Consider the following 21,355-nt stretch of genomic DNA (forward strand, 5'->3'; position numbering starts at 1 on the left):
ATAGACCTGCACCACCCAACACGACCGTTATTGAATCCGTGTGGGACGGAGGCTGAGGTGGGCGGGAGCACAACAACCCCGGCTCCCCGGCCGCGACCTGATTTTATCAGTCGTCTTTTGGCAAGAAGATTGGAAATAGTATATCTTGAAGGTAAACCATAATCCGGGGATTATCTTGTCTTGTAAAACAACCAAACTGAGAAGGACAGGCTAGGGAATCTCCTCACATCTTCGGCTTTAAAGTTTACTTCAGGTCATTCTGCCAAGGATTTCTTCAAGTTGTCAGTGCTCAAGATTTCTTCAAGTTGTCGATCAAAGATACTTAACATTAAAAAAGGAATAAGCAATACTTCTTGAGTCATTGACATGGTCTGCAATTTTTGTATTACTTTTCTATTTCACTTTTTGGTAGTTGCCAGTTGTGTCAACCAAACTACCATCGAGTTTGGTTTACTGGCTGGCATGGCTGGTCGCTCTTCCTACAACTTTTTTCTACGTACTATGGTCCACCGTCATTTTCTATGTTACCTTCACATAGCTGATGCCATGGGACGTATTTTTGGCAAACTCAAGTCAAGCCACACATCGTCAAAATTCCTCCTGATGTTGTGATAATTACGGACACATGCAGTGGGAAGCCTTTTGGAAAATGGCTGTCAGATCAGCGTTACCAGAACACATCTCACGACACGCGTTCAGGGTATTCTCAATATTGATGATCAAATTGTCACGTTGTTTTGTCTTACACTATGTACCGAATCAGCATATATGTTGCATTTTTCTTGAATAATTGTTAAGGTAGAGCGAAGGCGTGTAATACATGTAAATATGAAAATGACTGGGAAAATAGCATTGGACTTGTGACTTTACGGACACGTGACTGCAGTAATAAGTCAAAGGTCAAGGGAGCCCCGGGGTGATACAAACTACCAGGTACCCGTGACCCGCTAGTGAAGCAGACGGTTGCATTTTCGCTATGTTGAAGTAGTGTTGGCGGAGTGAACTCACCATAATGATAAGTTTTCTTCTCGAAGTTTCTGTAGGAGGCCTTCAGTCGTTTGCACTTCGGGCACTTTTCTGGGGACAAAAAAAAGAGAAAAGGGTTTAGGATCATACACATGATATAACGTTTGAACAATAAAATGCCGAATCAATCAAATACAGTTGTAACTGCACGAGAGAAATCTAATAGTATCTAATAAAAAGGACCGTCGACTATCACGGGCCTGATGATAAGATTGGTCTGACGGAGGAAATCATTGATGGGATGATTTTTTGCCGTCATCACCATTGTTGTCGTCACTCTCGTAGACGTCATCGTCGTACTCAAACCCAACGGCTGGGAACGAGAAGCGTACAGAGAAGGGAGGAAATCAGGGTAGTTAGAGGTACAAATGGTGTAAAGTGAAATCGGAATAAGCATGTATGTTTGATAAAACTATACGTGGTATTGCAGTGATTGCCGGTCACCATTTTTTATCTAGTTACTTTTGATTCACTTCGACCTACAGGCAATCGTCTATCACATACATGAAGTACCTACGATATTTTCAAACAAAAACTGTGCTTTAGTAGAGAGGACAAGTAGAAGTAGGAAATGTACCGTCCTCTTCATCTAGTCCCTCCTCTAGGTCCAAGGGGAGCGTTTAAGGTGAAAAATAGAGGGAAGAAGTAAGCATAAAGATGGAAAATACACTTAGTATGAATCGTATACATCTACCAAAACACCGTTGCATCGTCACTTTTCGAGAAAACGTAGCAAATATGGAACAAAGTAGCACACTGATTTGGGTCGACCTATTGAACCATGTATGCTTGAACCGTGGCTGCAAACTACACTCCTGTTAGTCTTGTCACCAATGGTTTTGCAGCCAACAGGGGATGTCATCCATAAAATTGACTTGGTGTGACCTGACGTTCCAGTGATATACGGACTGCCGTAATCCCCTCCATGGGAGTTGTGGAGTGTTAATTTGATTAGAAGGCGACTGTGTGCGAAATGGCCCCATTACCGCGAGGGATCTATCAAAATTATCTTGAAACAGGCCACCTGTATCTGGGGAACTCTCGTAATTTAGACGTGGGGCACTGCGGGAATTCAGTTTTCTCTTTGTCACACATTTAGGACCTTCCCGCAATGTTGCTCAAGACCACTCGCCAACAAAGTCGACGCTGAGGAGTAGTCTGGAATTCATAATTTCGAAGTAGCTCATCTGATTGCAGTCAAACAGAATATAATTTTACCGATTGTGTTGTTCAAAATGTATAGTTGGCTAGCGCAGACAATTTTTCAAAGACTTGTAGGCAACCTCACAGACCAACTCCCAACCAAATTGCTTGCGACTGACTCCCAACTGCCAACCAAAGATGAACTTGCTCATGACCAAATCCCAACAATGGTCCGGAGAAGGTTGGGAGGCCATAGTTGACTAAGTGTGACAGGGTCTTTGGGGGCAAAATGAATCATTGGTTAAGCTAATGGCTGTGAATTCATGAGACTTATGCATTTCCACATTTCTATAAGCTTTTCTGATTTTTGTCTCTGAGGCGTGGACGTCGTAGGCGTGGACGTTTTTCCTTGACGCTTAAGATGATAATTGAGGAGGACGAATGACTTCAGAATGACGAACTTCACTCTGTCATGCTAGACAGAAATCCTGATGTCAACTGTCAGGGGATGAACTGAGCTGAGTGTAAAGAACCGGAGGTGAGCGGAGATATCGGATTGGTCAGTTGGTTTGTAGACACAAGAAGAGGAGAGTTGAAATATGTCGACTTCTGAGGTTGACTTCAAGAAGGGCGTTGGTGTACAACGGATGAACTTAAAGCGCTGTCCACGATGAATGTGCTACGTTTCATCTAAACGGACCTGACCAGATTGCTCGATTACAAACTTGATTAGATATTTGGATTGTCCTTTATCTGCTCCATCCTCGCAAGTCGGAAGTTATTCTAGTCATTACCATGGCAACTAAGGCCAGGTCGTCTGCGGTTCAGGACCGACGTTCCTGCGCCATCGCGTGCCACCTGTTATCGAGGACAAGGGAAATTCCGGCCATCCCCCGAGCATTTCTTGGCCAAGCTTCGCATATCATTTATCATTGTTGAGCCGTCACCTAATTCTAAAATCCTTTGTTTGTCTGTGGTTTCATCCTCTGGAGCAAGTGGTAGATCTGGGCATCACCTGCCTTACATCATTCGGACACGTGTGAAGTGCGTTATGACGTCATAGTGATCTCGTTCTCAAAACGGGCTTTGGATATACCTTTCTTACTAAAAATGTAAGTTACTGTATGTGAGATTCAAAGAATATGACAAATCATGGCTTCGTTTTTAATGGGCTGAATAGAGGCAAGGCCAAGAGTATTGGCATTTCAAGGCAAACGGACACGAAGGAAGTCAAAAGTGAAGTCGAGACACACGACCGGCTTCAACAAGATTATGTAAAATCCCCAAGATTTGTTCTGGCTGTGAAATCGAGGACTTCGCCCGCTGGCTTTAAACCAGACCTAGATGCCTCCTTTCTGGGAGTGTATACAAAACCTTAGATGTTTTCCTGAAACAATCGGACGAAATCTGCCCCTGTGAGGGATTTGTGAGGTGCGATAGCGCCAACTCGATCGTCTGAGGTCTTTCGTCTGTCGAAGCAGCGAAAAAAGTCGTCTGACACAATATGGCGGCACTGAAAACTTGTCAGTCCGAATGGCATGAAAAATGGGCAAAGGGTGTGGGAAACTGCACAGGCCATGCAACATATAAACAGTCAACAAAGCAGGCATTCGCATCTCTTTGGCAGCAAAAGTTCGGATAAAGTTCGAATGTTCTACTTTCATACGAACCCTTTCCCTTTCATCTTTTCTGAGGAAATATTTAGTGTGAACCGGGGGTCAGCGAGTCGTGTTTCTGCACGAGGTTGTACATACACAGTTTTTCGATGGCCCTTTCACGGTGTCATTGTTCCGACTCTGTTTGTTGTCCCTTGGTAGTGATACCAACTATATCCGCTGTGTTGTGCACCGGCGCGAGGGGGATGAGGTTTCGGCGTGCGACGCCTGTGCCCCGCCTGACGGGAACGTGAGACGTGGCGGTGAATGGTAGTCTGGGGGCGGCGGACCATGGTACGCCATCCCTGTAATTATGCATGGTCCAACTCGCATCAAAGACGGTTTTTTGGCTGTGACTTTTGCTCGACCTTGAGGTCTACTTCTTTGAAGCAGACCCTGACATTTTAGTGGTACTTTTGGCAAGGACGTCATTTTCGTTGTTCGGCGTCCTTAAGGCCTTCGACTTTGGTTATGGACAGCTGAGATCGGGCTGGGTTCTGGTATCCAGACTAGCAGGGAACATTCTCCGTTCAAGTCTAAGCCTGTAGTCACTAAAACTCCCACCTATGGTTGATTTGTGCTTGTTCCATCAATGTTCAACTGAAGTGTACTTCATGTTTTCAGAATCGGTACAGATACGACAAGAACAGGTCTGTATTAACGGCAAATGAGTCATCAATAAGGAATAAACGACAATACAATACAAGATTGCCGAGACTCTGAACAAAAATGTTCAGATTTAGCTACAATCACGTGTACACTAAATACGCAAAACACTTTCAAATCGAAATTGTGAAAGCATACCAACTTCTCAAAAAACAGTATTTCCAAGCAGCGACAAACCCTTCATAATGATATCAACTTGCTTCCATAAACACACAAGAACATGGCCATGAGTTCCTTGACATACTAGTACCCGATGCGTCGAACAACATTAAGAAAGGTGGACGTTTCTACAGACGTGCGAAGACGCTAACCATAACTGGCCCACCCAGACTTAAGCAACTTAATCCCTCTCCACTACGACTGCTTTGGTCAGTCAGCGCCATATTCTGAAGCTGATTGGGTGTTCTATGTGTGTGGTGACGGCCCTCTGTAAACCTGGTCCTCGTGTGGTGTCAACAAGGTTGGGTCGTATTGTTCTCGTGTTAGAATTGTGAGGAAACAATGCCCACAGTTTATCCCTGGTTGTAACGAAATGTAAGCCTGCTTGCTGTCGGAAAGGGCGGTGGAAAAGAAACTTGAGACATACAGTCATTTTGCTTTCTAGCTTCTTTGACAAGTCATTTGATCGCTCTATCTTTAGAGAGGGATTTCAAGACCTTTAAATTTCTGAAAGGATGCAACGTTAGGATCGCGTTCTACGTTGACTATCAAATATTGTTGCTACGCTCGTATGATGTCAGCGGCAAACTTCGCAGACAAAAGATGAAATGCATGCAAAATAGAAAAATCTGCCAGATCTGCTTAACTTTTGCTCCCGTTGACATTCTTCACCAGAGCTGATGTGCTGCCTTACGCACCCCACATTACAACTTGTTGCAGAAATATGGCTACAAACCCCTGAGTTTACACACACTATTCTTTTGTGGTCTTCAATGGCAGTTCAAGGTGTACCATTTCAGAAAATACTACAGGAATGCGGTATTTTGTATGCAGGTGAACATACCAGGCAAACTTGAAATACCCGGCACGAACTTTGAGTTTTGTTATAAACGGTTCTGTTCTTAACGATTTCTGTGTGTAAAAACATGGTCGGTTACGTTATACTGTATCTTTTATGTTACGGTCGGTGCTTACATAATGAGTCTAAACTTAGCCTTTCGTTGTTCAAATTCAATTACTCGAACACTGGGTAAACTGTTCGCTTGGTAAGACCCGCAGTGCAATGTAGACTGTAGACTGGCGATTTTTTGTACCACTGATATACGCGGCAACGCCAGTTACAACCAGTAGAACTTGGAAGCTTTGGTATGGGAAGGGGGGCTGTTGTAACGACAGGAAATGTTCTTCCAACCGCAAAAACCGCATCAAAAACCCGTGTGAACCCTATCAAACATCCAGCTCACGTCAGACGGCAAACACCTTCACCTTGGCTCATGTTTCCGTGAGGCATTGCGGCTGGCCAGACCCACAACAGCCCGGTTACCCTTTCGGAACATCACCGATAGCTGATACCATCGTTAAAGTACTTAAGCCGCCGTGATCTTGCACCCTGTTTATTTCTCTTGGAACCACAGATGTTCAGAGTTTAGACAGCGCGATGCTTGACTGCCAAATTTAGCTCAACTTCAGAAATGGTTAATCATACATATAACTTTTTTTTAATAAAGCTTGAATTGGCTTCGTTTTACCTGTACAAAAATGGAGACGTTTATGATTTGTAAACGGGATAAAAATGAGGTAACGGGGACATAGTCTTTCCACGGGTGTACCATGTGTAAGTTAATGATTAAAAACAGACTTGCACTATAGCTTGCCACATGTGTCACACGTGTCCATAACACGTTCAATAGTACAGTTTCTGTGTGCATTACATCATAACCTCTGCACGTATTGGGTTCTATGTATGACACTCGTAATGAGATTATTGACGCAAGGTCGCGAACTCAAAATATTAAAGACCAACTCAAATAGGACCCACATGGAAGTCTATAAAAAGATGACTGTTGCTAGCTGACATCATAGGAAGGATGTTCTAAAGATGATTACCACTTGGTTTCTTACATTTATCTTTGATGTGTCGTATTATCATCCAAAAGTCGGACGCATACGTGTCTAGATATCTCCAGTATTTGTCAAAAATTGTTAACGTTTCTCGTAATGTTGTTGAAATCTTGTACGAATACGTATCATCGTTTTTTTTCTTCAAACGATGCCATGTGGGAATCAAAATGAAAAAAAAAAGTTGATTTATCGCCATACGTTTGGCTTATAATTCATACAATTACATGCATGTATAATATCTGTTCGATATAACCGCTCTCTGTATTCAAGTTCAGCAATGAAAGGCTGGCCTGTTCCGGTTGTTGATCCAGTACATAGTTGCACAAAACTTCGCGTCATTCACAGGAAACCCTGCCTTTCCTAACCGGGCCTTCTCACCGGTGTGTTTATCTAGGTTAAATAGTACCTGACAGTAAGCACGTCAAACTACAGGACATGCACAGAGGGTGTTCTTACCAAGCTGTCGTGCAGTTAAAACGTGATTATTACTCTTTGACATATCATAGAATTCATAAATTTTGGTAAACGCAAAACTGAAGTGTCTTCCGTGCTTTGGCGTCGGCTCGAATTAGTATATAAAATTACCACAATGTCGTGTTTTCTTTCTGTCCATATTGTTTTACCAGGAAACGTCCGCAGAAATTAAACCCAGTTGTTTACTCGGTAAAAATGGCCCCTAGCGTAAGATGTCTTCATCGCTGCATGTGTCCAACACACGTCAAGCTTAGACACAAACTTAGGCTGACACTAGGTCAGCGTTCTACAGGTGACATGCCGTGCGAGGTCGTAACGCTTGCTCGTAAGGCTTTACTCGTAACTGTTTCGGGTCGTAAAGTTATCCAGATTGACGTTTAAAGCCCTTTACGGTGCATACTGAGTTACCCGCTACAAAACGTTCAGTTTAGAATGTTGTTAAAGGGGCATAGATGAAACAGTTCATAACATTACTTGTATTATTGCAATATGTGAGGCGAAGTTCAAATACCGGAGGCAGGGCTCTAACACAGGATGTTAGCACGTCACAAATATGCCCATTCGTTCAGTGCCTTGTACTACCTTTCAGCACATAGGTACGTTTTTTGCTGTAGCAGGGTTTATCTTTACAAGGAGGGGATGCTAGCCCTTCCCCTTTTGCACGAGACACCTCCTCGAACACGAACAAGAAGCCCCAATTTACGTCCCTTTCGAAAGACGGTGCAGCCCCAACCGAGATGCCCTAACCAGAATTGAACCAGGGCCTCCCAGTTCCTAACTAACTGAAACAGGAGCTCAACTGTGAAGCTGCTATCTTAGGCTTCAGTAGAATCCTCACAGGATGATAGTACTTCACAATTACGTCCGTTGTATGAATACATACAGTAGCGAAAACTTCTGCCCTTCACACTTAAGATACGTACGTTTGCGGCGTCCGTTTCCTGACTTTCCGGGCTCCCTAATTTCTGCACTGTCTGTAGATTCCGGACCGACAAGTTCTGTAAAAAGAATACACGCACATGTAAGAAACTAATAGTTTTCTAGGTTAACCAATATATCTGTTATAGTTGCCTGATTGTGTTGGTGTGACTTTGCAAATGGTGCACAGGTAATAATACTGAGGCCGTGTAAAAGGATCGCTATTTTCCGTGGGTAGTACATGAATATGGCTTCAAATTTTTTACAAAGTTGTATCGAGATGCATAACATAATTGACATTAACGACTGCTACGTGTAGATATGACTCTGAGATAATATACATGCATGCGTACATGTAGTATAGAGAACAGTGATTCCGATAAGGTTCTCTGAAAACATTTTATAACAATAATAAAGTTTGTTGCAAATTCTTGCCCGTGGGCTAATTGCAGGTAACATGAGAGATTCGTTCATAAGTAAAAACAATATCAAGGTGTCTACTCTAGTCTAGAACTAGTAAAAGCCAACTCTAGATCCTGGGTTATTGGGTTCGACTCCTTTTTTTTATAGAAAAAATTATTTTAGGCATAGTTATTATAATATATACAAGTACATCGCTATATGCATATGGGTGTTTAGTTACACGTTACGCTAGTTTCTAAAATTCTCTCGTACATGTACTTCCATGTAAGAAAGAAACTGGTTGTCAGGCGCCGGTCCCTGTAAAGGTGGGGTCACACCTGCGTATATATTTAAGTCCGTATGAGGTCCGCATGGAGGTCTAAAGGTGGGGTCACACATGCGTATATATTTAAGTCCGTATGAGGCGCGCATGGGAGTATTTACCTCCACCAGGCTCCACAGGTTGTTGTAAAGATAATAGAAATTGGACAAACGTAACAGGTAACATGTCAGACAAGTTAGCTGGGTCACTAACCATACTTCTCGGTCAGCTAACTCATCTGACATGTTATGTATCTATTTTTGTCCAATTTGTACTATTTTTCCTGCGTCCTGTGGAGCCTGGTAGAGACTAAGAGCGTCATACGCACCTCAAACGGACTTGAATATATACGCATGTGTGACCCCACCTTTACCGAGACGTTTTCATGTTAGGCGGCATGACAGATGTGAGAATGATGAGTGACAAGGCGCCGGCACGACATCTACCATTAACCGGTCACTATAGCAACCAAATCGTCAGACGATATTACCTGCCGTTGGTTACCTGGTTTAGACAGAGACAATGTACACCCGCCCCCACAACTCCGTATTTTGTGTCGAGAATATCAAATATCTTTGAGCGGTACTTATATTTCTGACAGAAATGGCACAAGGATGATTTGATTAGGATCTGACGATCCGAGATTAAAACAATTTGTTTTCCCGCCCCTTGGAATGATGATCACCGGGCTGCCGATTAATTGGTTGAGCGAGCGCAGGAATGCAGGTCACAGATAACCTTTCACTTTTCGCGGCGTCGCCGGTACGCCTATAATCTTGTAGCGAGGTGTTTGGGCAGAGTACGATAAGGCACGGGCGTCCGGCGCTGACAAACGCAGGACGACAGCTTTCGCGATCCATTTAAAGCCTAAGTACTGTTGAAAGGACCTCTCGAGGAGCAAATCATCGTCCGCTCAAGAGGAATGTAATTCGTGAGATTAAGAACACAGATAAAGCGCTCCGGTGTGGCCACATGTTGACCGACTGGCGTAACACGGTCGCCTCCAGGCGTCAGGTGAAATGTACATGTGACAATGTGTGACGGACAGGGAAACATCTCCGTGGGCCTTTCTTTATACTCCAAAACACCTTCCTACGGGGGTGTGGGGATCGTAGAATTCGGCACACGAAAAATGGGAGATTTGCCAGAGGAGTCAGTCCACGCTTAGGTTCATGTTTCCCATCCCGAACTTGCGGCCGACCAACTCCTCTGGTAGCAAAACTCCCCTGGCAAATTATTCTCCCTATATTAGTCAGGGTAGCCAGTCTGGTAGAGACTAGCTTTTCTTTACGTCTCTTCGATTGCTCTGAATGTCTTTTTGTGAGCAGCCTGGTATCTGAGCAAGGTGCCAATGGGAAAATCGGGACTTCGTGCAAATATAGGTCAATAGTAATGATATAATCTAAAATAATAAGGAGTTATCATAAAGATTACCTGAAACATCACATTTAAACTGAATAAGTAAACAAAGATCGGAAACGTAAATTCAGTTGATTTCACCTATATTGCTACTTAAGCCATCGCATTGTATCACGTATGATCAGAAAGCTTATTCATTATCCTACAGTGATACAGTGATACCCCCAAACTTTTATCATTACACACTGTGGGCCAAGGGTTATGGCTGATTATGTGAGTGGGTCGCAATTTGGAATGAATTGCCAATATTCCTTTGCTGAGAAAAATGAATAGTGCATGTCGCACTGGTGACAGTATTGCCTACCGCGGTGGCCAATTACTCCTTTTGCCGGCTAAACTCCTTCCCCAGCTTATGATACTAGCTTATGATACTATCTTATGCCACCGCAAGCTCTGCATGGAGATTAAATATTGCCTTGCTCTTGTTGTACTCGCTCAGCGTTGGAAAGAGACTAGCTACATGGTGCCCAACTATAAACAAAAAATATCCTTTTGCAGTTTTGTGCCGGTCTGTTTGTCAAAGTCAGACCGTAAAGTTCCCATCGCCGACAGTTCTGTCGTGAAGGAGGATTTGCGGAGGAAAGCGGATTGAAGAGCGAGCCCAGTAGAGCACATCCCCCGTCTCGTAGCTGTGTCAACACAAACCGGTCGACCGGCTCTGGCTGGAGTGCACTTACTGACAGGGCCGCCGTGCTGGATATGGACGGAGGACTTTTCGACAAGTTTATACGCTATGAGCCCCCTGTGTTTCTCTGTGAGATGAATTGGTGTGAAGACATGATAGAAGCGCTGTCAAATAAAATGGGGCGCACGGCGACAAATTTGGTATCCGTATACAACACAACAACTAAATATTGTTACGTAACGTCGATGAGTATTCAAGTTCAAGTTGGAGTCGGCGACCATGTGACAGCTAGCCTCCTTCGCAAACTTCGAGAGGGGCTGGATACTATATTATTTGAGGGGGGGCGGGGCGAAACTGCTTCCACGACAAACTAGGCAAACTCCCCCCAACGGCAAACTCCCTTTCCTGGCATTAGTGAACCCTAGCCAACTAGCTTACCAGCACCCCCCCCCCACACACACACACACCCCCACCACCCCCAAGTAAAAGCCAGCCCCTCTCGAAGTCTGCAACAGATGCCCGAGAGAGGCCTTCTCTGGGCCAGTTGGGATGTTTCCAAACCATTTGAGCAGCGGAATAATTCGAAATGGATTTTGCAATAAAAATATCTGGGGCGAACAACAGGCGACCCATACGTCACGACCCGGCGACATGCGCCCATCTGCGCACCTTAGTGATGGATGCGAGAAATAAAAATTCAGACCCCCTGGCCCTCCCCGTCACTCGTCTGTCAGCGAACCACATTGTTCTACTGTTAACGCTTTTAAAAACAGATGGGGAGGGGAGGGTAAACACCAGGTTTCAAACTCCGGAATCTCACGTGTCGCGAGACATGGCAAACGTTTCCTTCAAATTGAAAGCAGACTGAATCGGCACGTTTCAGACACAAATCTTCATCCTGTTCTCTTAAAAACGGACATGAAAGATTTGGAAAATGAATCTAGTAATCGTGTTTTCTGTTTTCAAAGTCCAGTTCCGACAGTGTCATACCTGACAATGTTGGCACTGCAAGAATCCCGAACCGCTGAACAGCACAGAGGCACGTCCCGAGAGTTTGTTCTGCTAAGGTCGCCTTGCGACAGCCGATTTATTCAAGGTCTCGGCGGCTTGGATCAAAACATCCAAACATTTAGACGTTTTTTGGTCGTCTGGTACAGTACCACTTGTGCGGGCGGGGTCCGACATTGTATTGTTTGATTCCAGGTTCTCCCTGGCATTGTTAGTATTGTCAGAATGCCGGCGAGACCAACGGAGCTTTAACTCTTGATAGTCATCTAGAATTTGCCATTAAAACACAATTGCTCTGTTCGCGCCTTGATTACCAACACAATTATTGATACAGAAGAAAGAAAAACAATGCTACTTAGGTCCACTCTTGAAAAGGCATTGAACAACCCACTGTACCCACTTCCTTTCTTTTCTATTGTTATCTCTATGCTGTTTAGGGTGGGAACCAAACGCTTTATGATTACAAGTAAAAGAACCTTTCTTTTCTAAAGTTTACCGACTTCTCCTAGTTAGTCATCGATAGAAAGGTAGATTTTTGCGTGTGGTACCAAGGCGGTACCAAGGGACCGCGGTGTGGCGGAAGATACTTGTTCAGAATGTACACGTTAGAAACCACCAATTAGCCTTCCGTTTTAAGGTTTCAAATGCACATAAGAATGTAAACTGGACGGTACTTCAGACTGCTGTGTGTGGGGAACCAGAAAGGACAACTTGAGGTTTCCGGCTGACTTGACGCGGAACAGATTATGTCTTGTTACTAGTCTCGGTATGGAAAAGAAAATTGGATAACGTCTTAAGCCAGTCCTCGGATTACGCCGTGCTATGTACATCACATACTACTAGTAGTAGCATGTGTGCGACATGACAAGGTTTTTGTTCTTTCGTATTCTGGCCATGATGTTCTTTTTACAGGCGGCCATGCGTTTTCGTATGGTCTGTTACACTGTGGGGATACGATCACACACTCATGTATGTATAACGTCAATGAAGGAAAATCTCTATATCAGACAGACGTAGGAGAGAGGGAATGGGAGAAAGAGAGGTTTGCTTTACCTGGCGGCTCTTCGGTGACGATGGCCTCGGGTGAGATACAGACGCCCAGCTCGTACACAGGTAAGTCGTCGCACTTCAGGTGGTCTGGCCAGGTGTGGTTGTAGGCGAGCACCACGGGCTCACAGGCGGCGCGTGCACCCTCGCACACCTTCTTACAGGGCCGGATGGGCTCCTGGCTGAACTCTAGGGTACAGATGGGCGCGTACATGGAGCAGAGGAAGAACAGGAGCAGGTCGGGGCTGCAGCTGGGCTGGAAGTTCACCAGACTCTCGTACTGTTCGATGGCGAGTTTGGCGTTCTCCTGGGTACTGTGGTGCAGCAGGTTGGGCATCCTCGTCATATTCCACGGCATCTTCTTACACATGGGGATCGTGATCGGCTCGCACAGCGCCGCGCCTGCATCCCGGGCGAGCAGGGCCAGCCCCGCCGCCAACAACGGGAGGAACCACGCTGCCTTCCCCGCCATCCCGGCACGTCTGGCCCGAGGAAAGGTGTGCTGGTCACGCGGTGAGCGGATGGCTACAGACCCGTGACGGCCTGGCGGGTAGCTAGCCCTTCATCCCTGTGTGTGACCGAGGCGAGCCCAGGGGAACCACGCTAAATTCAATATCGCTAGCAATTCAATCCGCGGAACGCCGGGCCAGCCCGTTAGTCGGTGCGTGTGCCAGACTTTGTCTTTATTTTGTGCTGCCTCTCGACTGGGTGCAAGCCTCCTGCACGGAAACAATGCAAGGCCGGAGCAGTCTACTTGGCGGCATAGGGGCCAACGGCGACGACAAGAACAAATATGCGGCTTGAAGAGTCATTTATACTTGCACACAGTTGATACAAACGTATTAACATGGAAAATAAATACCCGTGTCCTTGTGTTCATGCTTATTTAGACATGGACAATTAATCGATAAAAGTCAAGTTTCAGACAACCTGTCCCAACCAAAAGTCAAATGGTACCTTCCAAAGCACTTCTGGCCAACCGCGCTGCTCGACCAATCAACACGCTACACTCCCGACAGGTAGCAGTCGTAGGTCGGCCCCGTTTCGTGCTCCCCTGTATGTCACAAGAAACAACAGATTCCCCTCCAGTACAACATGGCCTGGTCCGACAGACATACTGATCCACTGCCAGGTGGAATGTTCCATTTTGGATAGGGAGGAATAGTAGTGTCCATGTTGAGGTGAAAGCAGGTAAACCCACAATCGGATTTGCAGTGTTTGCGGAATAGACTGATAGAGAGTGACCTTTGCCATGTCTAAGTGGAATTGGAACAGTGTACTGCTTTCGCGTGGTCCGTGTTTGTTTGCGTATGTTTGCGCGCGCGCGTGTGTGTATCTCTCTTATTCTCCCTCTCTCACTTCGTCTATTATAATGTTTTTGGTGTGCGTTTGTTTGTGTGTGTGTGTGTGTGTGTGTGTGTGTGTGTGTGTGTGAACTACATATATGTGCATCTCTACATATGTGCGTGTTGGAACTAGTAGTCAGCTATCTTTCAAGAACAGCTTACTTTAAAGTCATTCCCTGTCATGTAGCATTGAATCGACTCTTCTGTCTGTACACCTGGTGATGGTCACACTGACCTACAAAACTCGACACCTTTCGGTCTGACTGAGAATTACAGCGAGATAACAAACGGACGAAAGAACGAACAAACGAATGGCTGATCAAATTAGATATCATTAGATATCATCGCTGTAACAACAAACTGTATAATTTGACAAACATAAACATACATAGAATGCAAGTACCACTGCGCCATCATGAATACTACAAAATGACAATGTAGTGAGAGATGACTGTGATGTGTTCTCAGTAAAGTATGATGTACCATGAATTCATGTTGTGCACATTTTGTGTTCTATGATTGTTTTTCCTCTTGTTCAATGTGAATATCAACAGACCTTGCCAAATGTAAAAAAAAATCAGCATCACTATGACATATTTCAATGTGACATCTTTTGAAATAGACTTAAACAACGAGCGAAAACGGACATTTAAGCCAGTCAGAGGGTAACGTTAATACATGTACTTGGAGTTAAAACAACGCTTTCCGAGCAGAAACGCCGCCTGCCCCCCACCCAGCTTTCCCGCTGTGTCAATAATCCCCATCACGGGCCCGGATAGAGTGGGACGGCCCCGTCATTTAGCGGGCTATTAGGCAAGGTCTATGGGGCTTATCGTCAAGCATAAAACCCCTAATTTACCCCTACATACAGACGAAACAACAGGAAACGCTGGGTAAGTACAGCGTGGGCCGAACAGACGGGTTAACATTTGCCGAAACACCTGAAGGATTGAAGGGGCTTGTCTTAGAAACCCCCTGGAGTCTAATATCACTGTGGACGTCTTAGGTGAAGTTCAATTTCACGATAAACCCTCGTTGTCTGGATGTAAGGATCATTGTTAAGATTTTCACGATTACTCGTGTCTGTCAGGTTGTCTATAGGGGGTATCCATAGAAAAGTCAATGGCGTTTCTCTCAACTTTATTCTTTATTTCTAAGAGGAAACATGATCTATTTCCAGGAAGCTAAAGTCGGACTTCGCGATCGTGTAGTCAGGCCTAACGCCACACACGTAGTTATCCTCGTCCGTCCCTTCATTCGTTCAGACGATTGTATTGCCTAGTGTTACATAGGACGGCCAGTTTCCTTGATGTTACAGTTGCAGGGTATACTTTTACTTCGAGGACTTGCTGGCACCTCTTTGACCACGAGACCCTATTTACGCCCCTTCCGAAAGACGGGTGTAGCCCCAACCGAAGTGTCTTAACCTCTTGACATGAACCAGGGCCCAGTTTATAATACCAACAAAGTACGTACAAGCAGGAGCACACATGTGAGGCTGTTACCGGTTGAGCTACATGGACAAACTATGACGTTATGAATTCTAAAACTTAAAGGATTAAATCGACACAATACTTATCACGCCGCATCTGAGCTGGCTGTTCATGGCGACTTGTCTGATTGGCACTTTAGACAATTCTATGTCGTGCTCTGACTTCTGAACGTTCCTTCCAGAGAAAAACAGACTAATAATTCATGTTAAATTAATTTGACGAAGTGTTTGGATAGGTTAAAAGCATGGTTGGACATGTGCCAGTGACTAGCTGCAGACAAAACTCATTACGAAGGGCAAAACTCCTGTCAAACTTCACGTACATAAATACAGTGTAAGCGAAACACTCTGGCCTTGGTTGTGAACTCCAATGGTACGGTAATGAAAAAAAAAAACAAGTTGAATTACGTTCTAGTATTCATCTTATTAGTTAGCGTCATGATGTGTAGATGATGACATCCACAAGATTGTTTTTTAAGGCGATTGAATGCTTGATTTTCTGTTAAGATAGCTGCAAATAAAACGTTGGCGGGTGTGAGAAAATTGTGGTTGTGCTGAAATAACCTTAAACTGATACAAGTAAACAAAGCCGAGATATCCCTCAGGTAGTAGTAGTGTCACAGTTAAGCTCCTGGTTCTCATTAGTTGTTAACTGTGAGACCCTGGTTCAATCCTGAATAGGGCATCTCGGTTGGGGCTGCACCTGTCTTTCGGAAGGGATGTAAAATGGGTCCCGTGCTCGAGGAGGTGCCTTCAGCGCATTAGAGAGGAAGGGCTATATAAAGGTATGCCCTACTACTGAAGGAACAAGAAAACTTGCTGTGGTACAAGACGGTAATAGGGTCCGAACTAGAGAACGAAACAAATCCAGGTTACTGCTACTCTGTGCTCCGTCAGTCTTGAGGCGTCCATGCACAAACTGTCAGCCATGATGTATAGAACGGTAACAAACGGACTGAGTGTGGGTCGGTAAAACGTTAATTGCGTGCTGACAGAAATGTCGTTTGACACCTGACAGAGCGGCGGCGCGCAGGCGGCGGGACCGCTGATGAAATGGGCCCAGCCAGGCGCCGGGGGCAGACCCAACACTATTTCCTGATGATACGCCATTTGTCATCTCCCGCTAGAACGTGCGCGGCGGGTTAAATGGTTCCCTGGACGCCTTACATACGTCTCTGTCGTCTGCACGCCTGCCCGACAGACGGGAGGGTTAATTTTCAAGCAGACGCGTGGCTCGGACTTCTTTTACACCTGCCTTGCTAGCCTCCATTGCAGGCCTTCTAGGAGCACGATGTTCATTTTTAGGGGGTGGTGCTGGTTTAGCCTCCGCTTCAGGCTGTTTTTTTATTCAGGACGGGGGCGTTGGTTCGTGATTTTCAACGTTGGATAGGTTCTCTTATGTATAGGGAGTTTGTCGAGGAAGGGAGTTTGCCTTGGAACGTAGTTTTGCCCCGTTTCGAAACAAGCCCCGTTCGAAGACCACAACGGAAGATTGATTTTTTATATCAGACTAGGGTCTCTTATGCCGGGGCACTTGTATCATCAGCAGTACTTTTATCGTTTGCTTTATGAAATAACGGTTACGTGAGACCGAATAGAATTAATGAAGTATTGCCTACTTATTTCTCACACAGCATCACATCAGAGACCATAGCCTGATGTTGACAGACAAGGAGAAAAGGTTATTGTGCTGACCATGTTATATAAGTGTGTAACGAAAAGCGAGGATGTCGACTCTTTTTGTCGCACCGATGAATTTCAATACATATTTTTCTTCGCGTTTCACTGACAAAGTTGAATCAACCATAGACCACAAGCCACCCTCGCTTCTCAAAAAGAACAGGTCGGATCAGGAACAGTTGCTGCGAAGTTTCCGGTTTCCCTCGTCAGCCGAAGTCCTCGTTGTTGTCCTCGTTGTGCCTGAGCGTGCCCGGCTTCGGTGTCCCCGTGTTGACGGACAGCCCACCGCCCATGAATAGCGACCTCGCTGTTTCCTGGGGTTTGAAAACAAACTGTTTTTACAGGTGAAGTTTGCCGTGAAACGTTCGACAGACGGCGTCAATGGCCGCCCGTCAGCCAAGAATGGCGTGACAGATGTACGAGCTGGATCATACCCCATTGTCCTCGCTGTGATTCGTCCTGCTTGGCTTCACACTTATTACTTACAATCAAGACCATGACATAACCGGCAGGAGGGAAACAAAGCTAAGAATGTTCTGGATAAACAGCCGACGATAGCTTACGGTGGAACGACTGTTTCACACGTGCGGCGCTTGTAGCTGGGACCTGTTCTACACCAAAACACCTGTACACCTGAACACAGGCCCTTTGTGCGGGACTCTGTAAACTTTCTTTGTAAAGTTCTGTGCGCCTGTGTGACGGTTCGGTCACTGGCAACCCTTTATATCGACCTTGACTCTTTTCAATGTTGCTTCGATTAAGAGTGGAAGCAGTTTGATATGATCCACATAATTTCTATGAGGACTCAGAACTTGCATGGTTTCTAAACAATGTTGTCTATTCTAAAGGGAGTCCTTCCAGCACCAGATGGTGCATAAGGTGGCGCTCATCTCCGTTTCCGTAGCCCTGGGCCACACAACTTTTTTGCGTGCAATCACTACGTACGATTTTCTGGAGTTGGGCGCTTGTTACAGATACCCGATTCACGGTGTAAACGTAGAAAAATGTACCAATACGTACAAAACACTTTCTCCCAATAACCAAGAAATATTGTTTGGCCTATGGATCCTTCCATTTATCCGTAGATCTGCTTGGAGATTGTAAAACACTACAAAATACTCCTGAAACAGGCCCGACTGCCACATCTGCTTGGAGATTGGATCGCTGGCACCGCTACAGGATTTGGTCCGGCTAATGTGTCTGTGTCGTCTGCAGACCGCCCCAGACATGATGAAGATGGTGCCGCACAAATTTTCTGAATTGGCGGCCGCTAAATTAGACATCAGGACTGTCGGGTGCCGCTGGATGGATGGTGGGGATCGTCCTGACAGTTCTGTACTTCAGATGGACGATGGGGACCGTTCGTACAGTTCAGTGTTTCTCACTCAATTCTAGACTTGACCGCAGGAGTGGGTTGTCAGGAAATGCATTGTGGCATTTGATAGACGGTTCGCCAACAAAGACCGAGCAAGATTGAGAATTGGATGGAGTTGATTCAAACAATCACGCAATTGACTGTAAACAGAAAGGACCATGAGATGTGTACAAATATTTACCTATATATGTTAGGCACTTTTGGTATTTTAGACCGGCCGTCAACTTGTGTGTTCAATTGCTTTCCTGTAATGGCAAACTGACTTGATATTATGGATTATTTTCGCAAACACATACAGGCACACAGAACCAAAAATGTAATGACGAAGGTTATAAAATAACGAGACATGAATAGCACTGGATGATAATTGATAAATAATTTACTGATGTTCTTAGAAGACCTAGGTTATTTCAGAAGAAAATTAAATGTAACAAAAATTCAGCCCATCAAATGGCTCCTCCCGGCGCCCAGGGCTATATTGCACCATTGAGAAAAAAATGCATTGTGAAAAGAAAATTGGGTCTATTGATAGAAAGACAAATAAAAAACCGTTGCATTTGTTAAACTTCTTGTTTCACAAATTAGAGCTGAAATTTGGACGCGGTAATCCTTCAACACGTACAATATACAGGAGCTGTATATAAGCGACCACTTCTACCAGTAAAAATGTGAAGGAATCGTGTCATATATGGCGATTTGTTTGTGAAATATCATAAGAATTGTTGTCAGTCTTTATTTCAAATTGTCGCATAATTGGAAACAAAGTCGAACAAGCCTAGCAATTCTAACCACCTTGCTAGTCTTTCGCGATCTCTGCATTACCAAAATGACCAAAACATGCATGGCAATTTGTCTGGGAGCGGTGGGTACTAGCAGATGGTGCTCTAACAGGTATATCACCCTGTAAGTTCGACTTGTGAAAAGGCAATACAGTAGGCTTAAAGTTCCGAAACACTTCTCTCAAGCAGAACCAGACACAGACCACTAAGATTACCTTTTAGGACTCTAGTTGGTATAAAAAGGATCAGTTGTTAGGCGTCGCAAGAGGAGCCTATGTAACGCCTTGTTGAAGCGCCGCCTACCTTGTATGTCCATATAGACATCACGTTTTGTACGTGACGTCATTTGTTTTTGTTCAGGTAGGGATTTTACCATCTATCATGCCAATTGCTTACATTAGAGGTAAGGATCTATCAAAAAAATGTTACGTGCGATCTTTCACCCCCAACATCTAATTGGAGATGTAGGTCCACTTGTTTCATAAGATGGCGAAGCAAACTAACTCACGCGGCGGCGATGATAGATCTAAAACCAGGTCAATGAGGCAAACAAAAGACTGTCCATCATAATTAGCAGTTCAACCAATGATAACATGGCAATTAGAAAATTGACCAATAAGAGAATAGCTGCACGTCGGTCAAATATTTGTATTATCATGTTTTAATTTTGCATCTCTTAAGGGACTGTGGGGTCCGCGGGCTAAATTGCTTCATCTTTCGGCGCATAACACTATGACATGTATTATTTGATCTTACATTGTGAAATTCTGTGTGTTTTGGGAGAAAACTAAACGGGAGCTGATTTAAAAATAAGCTTTGTCTGTTTGCTTCATTGACCTCGGTTAATAGGATTTTCATCAAACAGTGACTACTTTTTAAAGGTAAACACACGTACCTCCAAATTTTCGATGGCTATCAGTCCATCTTGCTCACGGAGTGACCTAGTTCTGGCTCCTTCCGGAATAAGGGTAAGTAGGACTAAGGCAGCTCCCAGCCATCATTGCGATTCAGCTTCGCACCTTCTAACTGGATTTGAACTGCTTCTTTGATCTTTCTGTGGGCCTTAGTAGTTCTTGGTCAATAATCTCAACAGTGTATGAGATAGGCTTGGTGACCTCGTTTTCGAGGAGTGACTTATTAGTCTGGTGGCAGAGAACGATAAGCGTGCAATGTGGTCCATACAAAGTTTTTTTGCTGTTTCTATACCTCTGAGGTGTGCTCTATCAGAATCTGGATGATGCCACTCTGTCATCATTGGGGAATCCGCACAATATGCAAATTAAGGCGGCCATTAAGGAAATTCTTGTTTTCGTCAATATCTCAGTAACCACACATGGTATCAAATTGATTTTGGTGTCTAACCCCATGTTTTGAGGGGCAAAGAATCAGATTAGGCCATTTTAGTAATGATCACATCAATATTTTGGATAAATATGCATAAAATATGCAAATTAAGGCGGTTATTACGGAAAATCTTGCTTTCGTCAAAATCTCAGTAACCACACATGCTATAAAAGTAATTTTGGTGTCTATCCCCATGTTTTGAGGGGTAAAGAATCAGATTAAGCCATTTCAGTAAAGATCACACCACTGTTTTGTGCTGAATAGGCATATAATATGCAAATTAAGGCGGCTATTACGGAAAATCTTGCTTTCGTCAATATCTCAATAACCACACATGGTATTAAAATAATTTGAGTGTCTATCCCCATGTTTTGAGCGGTAAAGAATCAGATTAAGCTATTTTAGAAATGATCACACCAATATTTTGTGCTGAATAGGCATATAATATGCAAATAAGGCATTCATTACGGAAAATCTTGTTTTCGTCAATATTTCAGTAACTACACATGGTATCAAGACAAATTTGGCGTCCATCCCCATGTTTTGAGGGGTAAGGAATCAAACAAAGCTATG

General features: G+C 44.4%; 1 protein-coding gene across 2 annotated transcripts in view; it reads right to left on the minus strand.

The window, feature by feature from the left end:
- LOC118403366 (secreted frizzled-related protein 3-like) overlaps nucleotides 1-13,494 on the minus strand; it is a 19,765-nt gene extending 6,271 nt beyond the window's left edge. The window contains exons 1-5 of one of the 2 annotated variants that reach the window (XM_035802065.1): nucleotides 12,773-13,494; nucleotides 7,949-8,023; nucleotides 1,604-1,627; nucleotides 1,289-1,339; nucleotides 1,009-1,077 (exon numbers count right to left, since the gene is read on the minus strand). In XM_035802065.1, coding sequence (XP_035657958.1) covers nucleotides 1,009-1,077; nucleotides 1,289-1,339; nucleotides 1,604-1,627; nucleotides 7,949-8,023; nucleotides 12,773-13,238 — 685 coding nt within the window. In that variant the 5' untranslated portion in view covers nucleotides 13,239-13,494. The remainder of the gene's footprint in view (nucleotides 1-1,008; nucleotides 1,078-1,288; nucleotides 1,340-1,603; nucleotides 1,628-7,948; nucleotides 8,024-12,772) is intronic. The other variant, XM_035802067.1, reaches the window with a different exon arrangement.
- Nucleotides 13,495-21,355: the final 7,861 nt, after the last annotated feature.

The sequence above is a fragment of the Branchiostoma floridae genome, chromosome 16, assembly GCF_000003815.2.
Source record: "Branchiostoma floridae strain S238N-H82 chromosome 16, Bfl_VNyyK, whole genome shotgun sequence".
In the NCBI taxonomy this organism is placed as follows: Eukaryota; Metazoa; Chordata; class Leptocardii; order Amphioxiformes; family Branchiostomatidae; genus Branchiostoma; species Branchiostoma floridae.